Below are 16675 nucleotides of genomic sequence, written 5' to 3' on the forward strand. Positions count from 1 at the left end.
GCACTGGCTCAGGCCTCAACTCCATTGGCAGGCCCGATCTCTGCCAGTCACGTGAGCGCGCCCCCTTCCCCCCGTCGGTCTTCTCCCCGCACGACTACCGGAACCTTTCCGCCAGCGCAGCCCCTCCCGTTCAGTCAGTATCTCTGGGTTTGGAGCAGGTAAGTACCGCCCTACGCGCCGGCGTCTGGCTCCCTGCGGAGCGTCAGTACGTGCTGGGCCGTGAGCACGCGGGTAGCGTCACCTCCGCACGGCCCGTCCGTCTCCATAGCAACTGGAGCCCCCAGCCGCCACCGGCCTGCACCGGGCTTTGTACTTGTCTTATGGCTGTCTCCATGGCGACTCACTTACGCCTTGGTCCTTTAAAGCAGGCTTGGGGGATAGATAGGCGGGGCCACTAGCACTGCAACAAGGCTGGGGCCCAAGCCTAGGGAAAAGCGGATGTAAAACAGTGACGTGTAAAATGCTGCCTTGTGGTGTTGTGAAATTATGATTCCATGTTCCCCCCATCAATCTTATATAACAGTCATTGGCCCTTATGGTGGTCCTATTGCTAGTCAGTGTCCTTTCCTTCTTAGTGGCCCTTTTATTGTGGGGTCCAGGCCACGCCCTTCCTGTCCCTCCACAAATATCTTCCCTTTGTTCTTATCTATCTGCCAATTGTTTATACTCGCCCCTTCGGTGGCACTTGGCTACATCTGAGCCTCCATCCCCCACTACTAGGTTTGCCCACTTGTCACTTACCAGTGATGCCAATAACATAGGACAGGATTTGTTTTATAGATCCATTTAGACTAACTATATACTCGTCCTGTAGTGTTACCCCATGGTATTGCCTATATTTATATAGAATCCCCCTATAGTCTTGGTAGTCTGAGCTCCCAGCACCCTTAAAGGAGCTGTTCATCTTCCAAACACTCTTTCAGTTGAGTTGTTTTCAGATTATTCACATAAACAAAGACCTTTTTCAATTGCTTTTTATTTTTTTTACTGTTTTTCCAAAATGTACACGTATAGTTTAATGTTTGTGTCTCTGGTGTTTCAGTCTACCATTGTATCAATTCTAACAGCTGCATTTAATGGAACTCTGGGATTCTGCTCTGCAGGGACAAAGATAACAAATGTATCAACTAATGTAAACTTGCTTTAGAAGGTGAAAAACGAAACTTTACGCTTCAATATTAGAACAGTTACAAATAGAAAGTAATTGGGAAAAGTCTTTGTTTATAGTGAACAATCTGAAACTAACTGAACTGGAAAAAGTGTTTGGAGATGAACATCCTCTTTAATATCTATTTATCTAGCTTACCTGCCTTTTTGTGAAGTTTTAAGATCCAATAGGCTGCTGTATATTGGTACTTAGATGTTCCTTAGGTCTATGGGTATATGGGTAGATGCCATTTAGCCACGTGGAGAGGGAATGAAATACCCCAGCAGCAGAGCACTGGCATGAAATCGATAGGTGCCGACGTCATACTCTGGATATGAATCTGTCTCCTACATTTGGCATTGGCACCCCATGGTGCTTTACCAGTGTTCTGTTCTACACTTTGGGGATGGATCCTGTGGTGTGACCCTATGGTGTAATATTATAGTTCAGACTCTAAGACGGGGTACACCAAAGGTACCATTTATAGTTTTATTTATACTGCAGTACGCAGGGTTGCCACCTTTTCTGGAAAAAATACCAGCCTTCCTATGTATTTACCTTTTTTCCTTATAATTAACATTGGGATCAACCATCATTTATACAGGGCAGGCCGGTAAAATACCGGCCAGGTGGCAACCCTAGCGGTACTGTGCGGCAGAATAGTAAATAGAACAAACAGACGTCATTATAGTAGGAAATACAAAGTACAGTTACATTAAAGATTAATAGCTAAATGTCAGAGAGACAATAGGATTGAGGTCCCTGCCTTGTAGACATAATCTAAGTGGGAGGGTAAATTACAGGCACAAGTAGCAGGATATTAAGTGCTACAGGTTACAGTGGGTGACACTGCACTACAATGCCAGTTCAGGTGCTATGCGAGTGCTCTTCTTTGTTTTATTTTCCTCTTGCGTGCATCAGTAAATGTGCCAGTGGCCTTGGGAAGGGCTTGCAGCAGTGCCAGATAGATTATATTACAGCCATGATCTGCAGCTGTATTGGGGACAGTTTTATCAACAGTATGGTTCATTTTCCAGATCCATCACTCCCCCACCCATTGGTTTAAGTCATAGTGGGTGCCATAATGTACATAAATATGAATATAAGAGTAATTTGGGATGAGTACCAATGCAGTGCCAGGTATTTAGGTCAGTATCCTGCCTGCCAGTGCTTTTGCTATGTAATTCTCCTTATACCAGGCTGGGCCACAGTGCTATAGGGATATTGGATCACTTCTCACTGCGAGTGCTGCTTTGTTACCCCCATTTATTCTCTTACAGGAAATCCGTGCAGGTTCTCCCTGACAGGACAGTATGGCCACTCCTGATGTTAGCGTGCATGTGGAAGAGGTGGTAGTAGTAACTACGCCAGATACCATTATGGATGGCAGTGGTGTTGAGGAAGTTAAAGCTGTGCTGGTCACCACAAATAGGTAAGATGCAGCCAAATTAGTGACAATAATTTAATATTTAGACACAGAGCAGAAAGTGCACCCCATCCCTTCCACCCCGCACTTGATCCTTGTCTTATTCAATACAGGAATATGACTGATCTTTAAATAATTATTATTAACTTATATTGTATGTAGCCCCCACTTACACACAGACAGGAGAGGGGACACCTCCTGGGATTCCTACCAGGCAAGAGCAAAGAAACAGCACATACACTTCGTCATATGAACAAGATCTTGTTAGAGCCTCTTCTCTAGACATCCACAGAAATCCTCCTTTCCAGCTCCCTACATCATGCCCAGTAAGAGGGGATCCTGCTTGTGACCATAAATGCACAGGGCAACCTTTTTGAAATAAAAAATAACAAAAGTGCTATAAAGGTGATACCTTTATTGGCTAACTAATATAATCTAATCTAACTAATAATAGGCTATGATTATATTAGTTAGCCAATAAAAGTATCCCCTTTATACCACTTTTCTTATTTGTTATTGCAAAAGGGTTGCCCTGTAACATTTTTACTGGCTAACATGGTACAGCAACTTTACCTGCAAACAGAAATGCACACAAATATTCTCAGTGGAGTGATCTTCCCTACACTGTCTTTGTCCCCATTCTCCATTTTTTCTTTCCCACATCTCTAGTGAAAGCAGTTGTTCCCTATGACCCCACATGGCAATGTTGTAGCCAAATTTCCCTATAGTCTTCAATCTTTTGTTGTTAGTGTAATATTGTAATTCTTACCAGAGTTTTAAGCATTCCCTGGTGGACTTTGAGGAAGTAAAACAGCATACGCTTGTTACACTTATCATTGCCCTGGGACAGGAGTCCCCTTCCCCCTCTGTTTTATATAGTTATAAAAGGAAAGCTTAGTTTTCGCTCTCCATCTTTTCCTACAGGAGCCTGACAGATGATGTCCTTGAGTCGGAGAATATTGCTGCTGCTGCTGCCGCTGCTTTCAGTCCCTCTACAGAGCTAAAGGAGGCAGTGCTAGGTATTGACTGGCCCTTTAAATGTGTGCAGTGTTGTTTATTGTTGAGATAGCCCATTCCTTGTTTGGGTGGTGTATTTCCTATTGCAGTAGCAGTGTTGGCCTGGCTAAGATGTGCCTGTTAGCCAGGAGCCCACCCTGGTACTCTTGAATATATATATAGAATAGACACCTTGCACATCAGTCTAGGTCAATATTAATGATTGTGTAGCACAAACTGAATGTGAAGTATTTGTGTACCAGTGTAGGTTGTGTGTATGGTGTCACATGGATCCAGGTCAGACATCTGTTGCACATCTGAAGATAATGGGTTTCTTAAATAGGGATCCCTCACTTGTACTTTTATATGTAAAATTATGAAATGAGTTGCTGGGGCCAGTATTATTACAGTTTAATCAGGGGATTGTGAGCGCCAGCTACTGACATGACATTTCTTCCCCCCCCCCTTGAATGTTGCATGAGAAGTAAAGATGGAGGAGGAGGAAGAGGAGGGTCTGGAAACAGAAATTTTGTATCCTATTACTTGTGGAGAAAGCAAAGCCAATCTCATCTGGAGAAAGTTTGTGTGTCCAGGGATCAATGTGAAGTGTGTGCAGGTGAGAGCTTCATAGCTGACCTCAAGAGCATACATGGCCATGGCGTCCCAGCCAATCAGCAGCTATTTCCTTTCTCCTTAAGGTGGCCATACACGATAAGATCCGCTCATTTGGCAAGGTTGTCAAATGAACGGATCTTAACCCGATATGCCCACCAAAGGTAGGGCAATATCGGGTTAATCTGAGTTTGCCCTGGTGCAAAATGATCGGCTTACAACAAAAGAAATGTGCGCCAACAGGATGAGGACCACATCAACTAGCCAATTCGGTCCTCGATCACCAAAGAAAGTCAAACCTTCCGAAAGATGTCTGGCCCATTTTTAGCCTAATATCGATTGATACCCGTCGGAACGCCCGGGCAGATAAGCTGGCAAATCAGTCTTAGGGTAAGGTCACATTTCGGAGAGATTTAGTCACCTGGCGACTAATCGCCTCATCTTTGCGGTGACCAATCTCCCCACTCTTGCGCTGGCTCAAATGAAAAATCACTGGCGCTAAGCACACGCAGCGATTCGTTTTCCGAAGTCGCCCGAAGTTTCCTCGTGAGGCAACTTCGGAAAATGAATCGCCGCGTGTGCTTAGTGCCGGCGATTTTTCATTTTAGCCAGCACAAGAGTGAGGGAAGGCATTCGGGGATATTGGTCGCCATAAAGATGAGGCGATTAGTCGCCAGGCGACTAAATCTCCCCGAAATGCCCAATGTGATCTTACCCTAAAGGACTGATACAGGCAGCTTTAATCTTCCCGTCTATGGCCACCCTTAACCAGCCAGCAGCTATTTTTCTCTCCTTTCAATATCTGTCTCTTTGCCAGTTAGTAGCTATTTCCTATCTCAGCAGCTATTTCCTCTCTTTGCAATATCTGTATTTTAGCCAATCAGCAGCTTCTAAAAACCACCACCCAGCCAATCCATTTATTCTTTTGTTCCATTTTATGAATAGATAATTATGTGCCCCCCTCTCTTGCAGTGCAATGACATGTTGATTAGCCCCAAAGAGTTTGTTCATCTGGCAGGGAAATCAACACTGAAGGATTGGAAGAGAGCGATCCGAATGAATGGTGTAATGCTCAGGTTGGCACCTTATCTTTATCAAATAGGGAACAAAGGGGGGGTGTTTTGTTGGGATTTGGGGGAGGAAGCAGTATCGATGTTTGATTGTTTTGCTCCCCCTTTATATAAACCTTAAGTGATGCTTGCCTTATAGAGAGCATGAATTTACCCACATCAGTCTGGGACATTATGGACTTTGTGGGACATATGGTGCCAGGAAGTACTTACTACAAGGAACCAGCTCAGAAATTTTAGCCCAATGTTCCCATTATTTTAGGCCCTGTGAGATCTGATGGAAAAACTCCCATAGCCAAAAAGTTCTACCCTCCAATCATGATAGGACAGTTACATGTGGGCGAGCATATCTCATTGGGGGCAGCACCGTAGGGGGGAGATTTTTTTTATGGCAGTGACCGCGAGTTGTTTTATACTGACAGGAAAATAATGGATTCTGGGGAGCTGGACTTCTACCAGCATGCTACAGTCTGTTCCAACACCTGCCGCAGCACCAAGATCGACTTGACTGGGAACCGCTTGTCTCTCTGTAGCCAGACATCGACAGAATATATTCCCATTAGCCAAGCTACAGGAGAAAGTATGTATTATACTCAAATATGGGAGATCTGATAATCTACCATGGAGAATGGTGGTGGTTTTGGGAATCTCTTCCAACTGGGGCTGCCATTGTTTACAAGAGATCAGAGAAGCATTCTGGGGAGAATAGAGATCTCCCCATTCGCAGAACAGTTTGTGTCTGGGGCCAACAGTGATATTCATAGATGGATTCTGGGAAGCAGGAAGATCCCTCCATGTCGGCACTCTGTGTGCCTAGGGGTTCATATCATGTTAGGAGAACAGAGAAGGATTTTGGATAGAGAAATGGATTCTGGGAAGCTGGGAGATCTTCCCAGAGCAGTGCCATGTGTGTAGATCTTCCCAGAGCAGTACCATGTGTGTCTGCAGGTTGCCTATAATGGTAGCAGAGCAGAGTAGAGAAGGATTTTGGTTGGACAGATATTATGAGAAGTAGGGAGATCTTCCCAGAGCAATACAGAGTATGTCTGGGGGTTGCCTATGGGTGGCAGAAGAGCACAGAATGCTTTTGGGTGGAGAGTGGGATTCTGGAAGTAGGGTGATCTTCCCAAGTCAGTACTGCATGTCAGGGGTGGCCCATGATGGCTGGAGAGTAGAGAAGAAACTAGCACTGTATATAGGGTTGCCACCTGGTCGGTATTTTACTGGCCTGGTCGGAAAAAATTATGATTGATATTATTAATAGGGAAAAAATTTATAGGAAGGCCAGTATTTTTTTTCCAGAAATGGTGGCAACCCTAACTGTATATAATGTTGTATGTTGCCTTTGTAGATTTCACAGTGAATGGGACTCCAGCCACCATTACCATTGAAACAAGCGAGAGTTGTGGAGACTGGACTGGCACAGTTGTGGGTAAGGCTGATTGTTGTTGGTTGTCAGGGGCTGGGTTCTTGTCATGGAAATGAATGTTATAATAAAGAAGCAGTAGGTGTTCTGTGCCAGGGGCTGCCCTGGGTACATATAAGGAATAACAGGATTAGACGGGGGTGTGGGTTGCTGGCACATGGTTTACAAGGAAGTGAACATACAGGAAGTTGAGACTCTTGGGGGGGTGGGGGGAGGTTACAGATATAATTCCTTATAATGCTCCACAGTTTGTTAATTCAGGGGGTTTCAGTGTGTTTGTACCTACATGCTCCCCACTTTTACCTATGATTGATTGCTGGCCTTCTTGATCCTGCATACAGACGAGTCACTGGTGTTCTGGCAGGGCCTGAAGGATGCTGGGCTGTTAGAAGAAGTTATCCAGGAGTTTCACCAAGAGCTGCTGGAAACCATGAAAGGACTAAAACAGCGTCTTCAGAGCCCACCCATCCAGCTGCAAGGTGAGTAACCATCCTATGCTAAGGTTCCAGGATAGCAAGTTCTTCTGATTCGGGTGTGTCTGATCTGGGGGTCTGTGATTCATTGGCATCTGGTTTGAGGACTCAGCATGCCCAGTGCCACCACTTGCCCACAGCATTCTCATGCTTTTTTTCTCCTCTTTGTTAGATGCTGTCTTACTTAACAACATTGTTCAGAATTTTGGCTTGTTGGACCTGATTAAGAAAGTGTTGGCCAGTCACAAGAGCCAGATGGACAGGTCCAGGGAGCAGTATACACGGGATTTGGCAGGTACGATTCTCTGGAACTTTGATATGGGAATGTCTGTTGATATGGGAATATTGATGTTAGGAATGTCTGCCATGTAGCCCAACTGTGAGCTCCATATCCAATCTTGTCATTCAAAGTTACATTTAATTAACCATGTTGCACAACAGACTGCTTCTCACTGAGCTTTCTGTACGTCTGCACAGTGAATTAAATGGGCAGAACCACCCCCCCTTGTGCAACATGAGTACAATGAATAGGGCTTATGCTGATTATTAAGGGGCAGTATCCCCTGTCCCCCTAGTCCAACATGATTACAATGAATAGGGGTTGTGCTGTTCATTAAAGGACCAGTAACATCAAAATAAAATTTAAAAAGATTCGTTAGTATACATCGAAAAATAAACACCAAGACAAATTAAATTTTAAAATCACAAAGCTCTTATTAAGAAATAACTTACTGAAACTCCACTTCTGCTCCTGTTCAGAAAAGGAGAATGGGCGACCATCCATCGTGCAGCGCTGGATTTCTCCTCCCTGGCTCTCTCTCCTATTGTACTGACAGCAAGTGAAGGCGGGAAGCTTCAACCTACTATCCAAGCAGAGCTCCGCTGTGAGGGACTCCTGGGTTGTGCATTTCGGTGAGAATCACAGTCCTGGGGAGGCTGCCTGAGGACATGGCTTTGGAGAAGTTGCTACCCCTTTGGAGCGATCCCACCCTGGACTGTTGCTACAGTTTTGTGGCTCGGCAGAGCAATGTAGATGTATCTATAGCCTGCTTCGGTGTAACTACCCACTCCCGAATACAGAGTCTCTGGAGGAGCCTCGAACCCGGGCTCCCTCAGCCGCTCATAGTATTCTAGGGACTGGCTGTGCCCGTTGTCCCTCACAGTCACATCGATCGCTGTGAGGCCTGAACCCCCTAGTACCCCAACCTCTCCCCAGCCCAGTGCCTGTGTACTTTTACACATTTCCCGGAGACCCAGTGCCCAAAGCCTTTCTGAGCCCGCAGTCTCTGTGCCCATGACTCTCCCCTCCCCAGGAACCTATCGCCTACTGTCCTACCATGTGGCACAATGAGCCTGTGTACATCTCATGACTCCCAAGTGCCTTTCTGGGGTGCAGAGGCTTGAGCCGACTCTTCACTGTGCACAGCATCGGAATGTAGAGGAAGTTTCAGGAGATTGCAGAAGTGTCAGGAGATCACTGCTGTAGTTGCGCCATGTGGGACTCTGAGGATGAGGTCTGTACAGACATTTATGAGGATATTACTATCCCTAATAAGATCGGTCAGTATATCGCTCAGTATATCGCTCAGCGTATAGAGGCATTGCGCTTCCAGATGTACAGAGATCATCAGCGCACTCTGTACTGTACCTGCGTTGAGGTTGCTTGTGATGCCGGGCAGGTGACACGGGGGCAGGAATCGGATCCTCAGAGTCCCACATGGCGCAACTACAGCTGCGATCTCCTGAAACTTCCTCTACATTCAGATGCTGCGCACAGTGAATAGTCGGCTCAAGCCCCTGCACCCCAGAAAGGCACTTGGGAGTCATGAGATGTACACAGGCTTGTTATGCCCCATGGTAGGACAGTAGGCGATAGGTTCCTGGGGAGGAGTCTGAGAGTCGTGGGCACAGAGACTGCGGGCTCAGAAAGGCTTTGGGCACTGGGACTCCGGGAGAAACGTAAAAGTACACGGGCACTGGGCTGGGGAGAGGTTGGAGTTCAGGCCTCACGGTGATCACTGTGAGGGACAACGGGCACAGCCGGTCCCTAGAATACTATGAGCGGCTGAGGGAGCCCTGGTTCGAGGCTCCTCCAGAGACTCTGTATTCAGGAGCGGGTAGTTACACTGAAGCCAGCTATAGATACAGCCACATTGCTCTGCAGAGCCACGAAGCTGCAGCAACAGTCCAGGGTGGGATCTCTCCAAAGGGGCAGCAACTTCTCCAAAGCCATGTCCTCAGGCAGCCTCCCCAGTACTGCGATTCTCCACGAAATGCACAACCCAGGCGTCCCTCTCAGCGGAGCTCTGCTTGGATAGTAGGTTGAAGCCTCCCGCCTTCACTTGCTGTCAGTACAATAGGAGAGAGAGCCAGGGAGGAGAAATCCAGCGCTGCACGATGGATAGTCGCCCTTTCTGAACAGGAGCGGAAAGTGGAGTTCCAGTAAGTTATTGCTTAATAAGAGCTTTGCGATTTTAAAGTTTCATTTGTCTTGGTGTTTATTTTTCGATGTATACTAATGAATTTTTTTAAAAATTATTTTGATGTTACTCGTCCTTTAAAAGGACAGTATCCCTCCTTTCTTTTGCAAGAGGAGTGGAACAAACATGGCTTGTCCCCTTTTGGTAGAACAATGAGTGCAATGAATAGGACTTGTGCTGATCCTAAAGGGGGCAGTATTTCCCTTTGTGCAACATGAATGCAATAAGAAGGAGTTGTGCTAAATATGATTTTTGGCAGTAATCATATTATCCCTTGAGCTGTAAAATTAAAGCACCTCTATGTTTGGTTCTTATGAGGTAGTTATCTAGATATCCAGCATACAGGTAATCCCCCTGCATACTGGCTTTTTTTTTATCTGGGCTCTGGGAATCTAATTATCTACCTCACAAGGACCAAACATGGAGGACCTTAAATTTTCATATTCAGCACTAGGAATAATATAATTATTAAGCACCGAACATATACAACATTTTATCTCGACATTTTAAAAATGGAGTAAAGCTCAGTATAACTCTTTCCCGTATGTCAGATCAATTCTAAAATAATTTGCACTGCTTTGGTGCAGCCAGTCTTCATTTCACACCTCTTGTAGATGCCCTATTGGGGAATTATTATCATATTAATAGGGATTATCTTTTTATAGCCAGGGCACAAGTTTGTGTCTAACCCTATAGGTGTAAAAAGCCTCATTAACAAAACAAGTAAAAAAACTGATTAAACAAAAAAAAGTGTATTTTATACAATTTTATATGTAAAAGGTTTTTAACAAACACGTGCATTATTTTACTAGTTTTAGCTTAATGAATGAGGCAATATTAGCAATTTGAGTGAACATATTATCTAAAGGAAAAGTAAAGCCTCCCAGCCGTTTTTTTTTAGTTTTAGCAGCACTTAATTTGATGTCTGAATGACAGGTGTAGTAAGGGCTAAAGACAAATTCAGAAAAAATGTAGTTAAGATGTTATGCAAAAGACAAAATCTGTTTAAAGGAGAAGGAAAGGTATCAGAGCAGTTTATTGTCAATAGATTAGCCACAATAGTGCAAGCTATAACACTATATTTATTCTGTAGAATGCTTTACCATACCTCAGTAAACCACTTTAGAAGCTCTCTGTTTGTTTTAGGATAGCAGCTGCCATATTCGCTTGGTGTGACATTACATCCGGCCTGAGTTTGCCTGCTCACACATATCTCTGGGCTCAGATTACAGCAGGGAGGGGAGGAGGGAGGGGGATAGAGGAGCAAACTGAGCATGCTCAAGCCCTAGCCCTGGAGGTTTAAAATGAAAACAGGAAGTCTGATACAGAAGCCCATGAGTACACAATAGAAGGAAAGAAATGCTGTGTTTTTTTGACAGAGGACTCAGAGCAGCATTACTTTGAGGGTTTACTGGTGTATTTATATAGACCTTTCTGATAAAGCGTACTTAGTTTTAGCCTTTCCTTCTCCTTTTAAAAGGCTAATTCACAAAAGTGGAGATAGAGGTTTGTGACTTTGGTGGAAAATCTGACACTTTTATCTCCACTTTTATTTTGTCTCAATATCACCACTTTTATGAACTCCCCTATATGTTTGTTTTCTCTGAATATGCTAAGCACTCTTCTCTATAAAATGTTATTAAATGTGCTATGTCTAGAAGTGCCCCTACCAAATTAATTGGTCCCATGGACCATTATATATCCCTTAGACCAGTGACAGTATAACACAGAGTAATAATGCGAGGTTAAAATACAATTTTTATTATTTGATGTTGTTTTTCTAGTATGAATTTTGATGTATAATTCTGTGTGCTGTATCTTTAACCAGCGACATCCGGCTTCTCGTGCTATAAACCAGTACCGCTGTTATCTATACCTACTGACTGTTCTGTGATGTGTTTTGTGTTCTCAATAAAAACTACCTGAATTAAAAAAAAACCTTACAATAGACTAAAATCAGAAAATAGGTTTTGTAACAGAGGTTTAGCCTGGTGCCTGTGTCCCTGTAAATACAAAGGCATGTGTGCCCATATTAATACCCATTCTCTTTATTCCAGCACTAGAGCAGCAATGTGATGAAAACAGGAGAAGGGCCAAGGAACTCAAAAACAAGTCTCAGCATCTCAACAATGTTCTTATGACTCTGACACCAGTCAATGTACCACCGCCACCACCACCAGCCAAGAGACCACGCCTGTCCCGTGCCACGTCGGGCCCAGCAGCCATCAGTGCACAGACTCCAGCACAGCCCACCCACATCACTCTGCCCCAGGGAATGACCCTCTCTCAGCTGAACAGCTTCCCGTTCAGCAAAATACTGTCCAGCAGCATCCCTATGTCTTCTAGCTATCCTGCTTTCAGCAAGAACACTTCCTCTCCCTCCTCACCCATGATGGGAGGTTACACCATTGTCACACCTTCAGGCAGTAACTTCCCCAGCACACTGGAGATTCACCCCGACTCTTCCAACCTCACGGTCCTGAGCACGGCAGCCATGCAGGACAGCAATACTGTTTTCAAGGTGTTGAGTCCCATGCAGCTTCTCACCCTGCAGGGCCTGGGGGCCATACAGAATTTAGCCCAGATTGCTCCAGCGGGAAGCACTATTGTGGCCATGCCCTGTGGTACTGGAGAAGGGGAGGAGGAGCAGACCACCATTGAGGTGACCTCACTCACAGAGGAGGAGGAGGAGGAGCAAGAGCAGAATTAGTGGCAGCTGGAGGTACTGTGTGTGTCTCACAACATTGCTCAGGTGCTGGACAGGGAGGACAGCCCCTGAATGAGGACAATGCTGAACCAAAGAGGGATATTTCCATCTGTGCTGGGGGGGACAGAGCTGCAGTTGATATATATGCTTCTTTGCTTGCAGCTTTATCCTTGCAGGTCAGTCTGAACAGGGTAACAAACTGTTTCATAGGACTCCTTGTCCTCAGCCTTGGCTTCTACAGCTAAGAGGAAACACAGGACGGGAACACATTTCCTGGGCCCCCAGAACATGATGGAGCAGGGAGAGCTGGGAGCCAGGGGTGCAGGCAAGGTGCTCTATATAACCTTCCCCAAATCTCTTCCAGGCCTGAGTGTTTGCAAGGGCTAACATCTCCCCACCCGCTCATGCCAAAGTCAGCATTCCCACCCATGTGATGAGAAAGAACCTAAGCAATGAGCCACTTTCCCTTTTCCTCAAGTCCATCAAGGCTTCCCCCCTGCAGGGTATTCTGTCCCAGAATCGAAACTATAAGGACTGCCCTTGGTAGTGGCCTCAGATTCTGTTGCTGTTTTTCTCTCTGGGGAAGTTGAACAGAGCTTATGTTGGCTATTTGGGAAGGGGGGCTTGAGTTGGAAAGCATTTGGAAACCCAATAAACAGCAGTGATTTGGCCATGAAGTGATGGTGTTTTTCCACTTGAGGGCATTGAGGATGCAATGTAGTTTATTTTTGATAATGCTGCCTGCTGTAGGACCGGACCAGCCCTTTTCCGCATTGAATATATTAAATGACACTGGCTGCCCTCACTGGCTATTTCCTTAGAAGAGATTTCCCTGCTGGATTTTGCTACTCTTGCCCCAGGGCAATACTTACAGTGGGCACAAAGACCCTAGGGCTGCAGGTGGCATGACTATATCTTGGACATTACACTTGTACCTGTCCTTCCATGCAAACAGCCCTTGAATGGGTCACATGATCAATAAATCTGCCCGAAACTAGGCATGTTGCTCTCTCAGATGTTGAACTGCAACTCCTGCTACATTGTAGTTGCACGGCTTCTAGGGAGATGCAGGTTGCACATTCCTGCTGTAAAGGTAAATGATGAAGCCTTTACTCTTCACCTCGGGCCCAATCATAGTGCCCACTTGTGTTTATTGGACTCCATGTTGTCTGATTTCTTGTTATTTACTTCCACTCTCTGCCCAATAAAGCTTTAAAGGCTGTTTCTTACTGCTCTGATGTATGGTCAGTTCTTGGCCTGGACACCGTCTCTCACGAGGTTCAGGTATGTAGGATATTGACTAGTGATGAGAGAATCTGACCCATTTCACAAATGCCAAAAATTTGTGAAGCGGTGAAAATTCACCAAAATGCATTGAAGTCTACGGGAGATTTTTTTTTGACGTGCGACAAATTGTTTGAATTTTTTTGGCGCACAACTATTTTTTTTACCCATTAGAGTCCATGGGTTACATTTTTGCGGTGAAAGTTGGTGAAAAATTTCGCTCATCACTAATATTGACCATCAGGTCTAATGTCCTTCCAAACTCTGTAAATGGGGAAGTAAAACTATGGGCTCAAAAATGCCTTTATCCTGCTGGTTTGCTAGGATGGAAGAAACCATTCTACGGCACTCCTCTCTCTTTCCTGGTCAATGGAAGTTCATGGGAAATTATTTCTCCCTGTGAAGCAGCTCTGGAAGGTGGGTCGCTGACCCTGTAAACTGTACTAAATGGATACATATAGTTGATACATTTATTATCTTTGTCCCTGCTGAGCTGAATCTCTGGGTTTCATTACAGGCAGCTGTTAGAATTGATACAATAGTTGCTAATATTCCTGAGATTCTGCTCAATGTTGCAAAATTGTAACACTTTAGAGTCTGCACCTGAATTACTGAGCGGCCAGACTGAAACACCAGAGACAGAAACATTCAACTTTTAACAGTAAAAAACTGTAAAAAATAAATAATGGAAAGTAATTGAAAAAAGTCTTCATTTCTGGGGAACAATCTAAAAACAACTGAACTGAAAAAAAGTTTTTGGAAGGTAAACAAGGGTTGAGTCAACATTTAGGGCAGAGACACACATGGAGATTTGGGGAGATTAGTCGCCCGGCGACAAATCGGCTCTTCTTCGCGCGACTAATCTCCCTGAGCTGCCTTCCTGCCGGCTAGAATTGAAATCGCCGGCGGGATAGCACTCAGAGCGCTTCGTTTTCCGAAGTCGCCCAAAGTGAGGCTCCGAGTGCCATCCCGCCGGCCCGCCGGCGATTTAGATTGGATGGCAGTTCGGGGAGATGAGTCGCCCGAAGAAGAGGTGATTTGTCTCTGAATCTCCACGCAGGCCTGGACTGGGAGTCAAAATAGGCCCTGCCATTCCAAGTACACAGAGGCCCAAACAGCCCTCTACCAGCCCAAACAGACCCCTACCAGCCCACTATATGGTAACTTTCTATTGAACCACACAGCAGCCCCTCTGGCATTTGCCAGAACCCACGGATTGCCAGTCCGGGCCTGTCTCCGTGTCTGCCCTTGAGGTTCATTTTGAAGCACATTCCTTACTGGTATCTTTATGTAAGGAGTGAGTTACTACCAGCTGGACCCCTAATAAATAGTCTTTGTGTTGGAAGTGTATTCTTACTGCTGTGTGAATCAAACCATGAGGTTCCTACTTGGTGGTGCTGCATAGCAACTGTGGGGGGAGGAGAAGGCATTTAATAAAATTCTCTCTCCCAATTTAACCAGTTCATATCCATACTGGTTGCATTGTGGGGGGGGGGGCTGAGAGTGAAGCCTTATGTCTTGTGCATCTCTCACTTCAAATCCAACAGATGCCTGGTTGCTAAGGTTTAATTATTTTAGCGACCACGTAGCAGTTAGAAACTGAAAAATGGGAAATAAATACTGAATGGAGGGATAATTTAAGCCTCATGGTTCATCTGTTTTGGTTGCAGGGAGGGGGGGTTGAGTGACCCCCAGTTGTAGATCAGAAAGAGACAGGAATATGAAGGCTAAAATTTTAAAACCCACAGAAAATAAAAAATCAAGACCAACTCCAAAGTTGCTTATCCATAACCTAGGAAACCATTTATTTGAACTTCCCCTTCAATTATTTCCCTTCTGAAATCTCCTGAAGCACATAGGCAGATATCCACATACACATTGGTACAACATAATTATAAAATGCAGCAATCGGGTTGCTAGGGTCCAAGTTATCCTAGAAACCATGCACTGATTTGAATTAGAGACTGGACTATGAAAAATGAGAGGGCCTAGATAGAAAGATGAGTAATAAAAAGTAGCAATACCAAAAAATGTGTTGCCTTACAGAGCATTTCTTTTTTTCGATTTTTGAAAATAATTAAATGCGGGTCACTGGGTCAATGACCCGCATTTAAAAGCTGAACAGAGTCCAAAGAATGCAAATAATTCAAAAACTATATAAAAAAAATCATGAAGGCCAATTAAAAAGTTGCTCAGAATTGGCTATTCTATAACATACAAAAAGTTAATGTTAAAGTGAACCACCCCTTTAAACAGAGCCTTGACGCAAAAAACATATTTGCAGTGTACCCTCTCTGTGCCACTGTATGACATTCCCTTCCCTCTGTACCCTCTCTGTGCCACTGTATGACATTCCCTCCCCCTCTGTTACCCTTTCTGTGCCACTGTATGACATTCCCTCCCCTCTGTACCCTCTCTGTGCCACTGTATGACATTCCCTCCCCTCTGTTACCCTTTCTGTGCCACTGTATGACATTCCCTCCCCTCTGTACCCTCTCTGTGCCACTGTATGACATTCCCTCCCCTCTGTGCCACTGTATGCCACTCCCTCCCCTCTGTACCCTCTCTGTGCCACTGTATGCCACTCCCTCCCCTCTGTACCCTCTCTGTGCAACTGTATGGCACTCCCTCCCCTCTGTGCCACTGTATGCCACTCCCTCCTCTCTGTACCCTCTCTGTGCCACTGTATGACATTCCCTCCCCTCTGTACCCTCTCTGTGCCACTGTATGACATTCCCTCCCCTCTGTACCCTCTCTGTGCAACTGTATGCCACTCCCTCCCCTCTGTGCCACTGTATGCCACTCCCTCCCCTCTGTACCCTCTCTGTGCCACTGTATGCCACTCCCTCCCCTCTGAGCCACTGTATGCCACTCCCTCCCCTCTGTGCCACTGTATGACATTCCCTCCCCTCTGTACCCTCTCTGTGCCACTGTATGCCACTCCCTCCCCTCTGTGCCCTCTGTGTGCCACTGTATGCCACTCCCTCCCCTCTGTACCCTCTCTGTGCCACTGTATGCCACTCCCTCCCCTCTGTGCCCTCTCTGTGCCACTGT

At 45.3% G+C, this 16675-nt stretch overlaps 2 protein-coding genes across 3 annotated transcripts in view; one reads left to right on the forward strand and one right to left on the reverse strand.

Moving 5' to 3' along the window:
• Window positions 1-16675, reverse strand: part of LOC108701997 (traf2 and NCK-interacting protein kinase) — a 1005599-nt gene that overhangs the window by 371968 nt on the left and 616956 nt on the right. The gene's annotated exons all lie outside the window — the stretch shown is intronic.
• gmeb2.L (glucocorticoid modulatory element binding protein 2 L homeolog) lies at window positions 142-13566 on the forward strand. Of its 2 annotated transcripts, none has more exons than NM_001094962.1 (10): window positions 142-158; window positions 2428-2579; window positions 3498-3592; window positions 4055-4185; window positions 5154-5257; window positions 5674-5831; window positions 6603-6683; window positions 7019-7156; window positions 7323-7445; window positions 11688-13566. In NM_001094962.1, exons 2-10 carry the CDS (start codon window positions 2461-2463, stop codon window positions 12338-12340), a joined length of 1602 nt encoding a protein of 533 aa, NP_001088431.1. In that variant the 5' UTR covers window positions 142-158; window positions 2428-2460; the 3' UTR covers window positions 12341-13566. The 2 variants fall into 2 exon arrangements, with proteins under 2 accessions (NP_001088431.1, XP_018090021.1); XM_018234532.2 differs by lacking the exon at window positions 142-158 and adding an exon at window positions 1235-1621.

The sequence above is a fragment of the Xenopus laevis genome, chromosome 9_10L (genome assembly GCF_017654675.1).
Source record: "Xenopus laevis strain J_2021 chromosome 9_10L, Xenopus_laevis_v10.1, whole genome shotgun sequence".
NCBI classification, from domain to species: Eukaryota; Metazoa; Chordata; class Amphibia; order Anura; family Pipidae; genus Xenopus; species Xenopus laevis.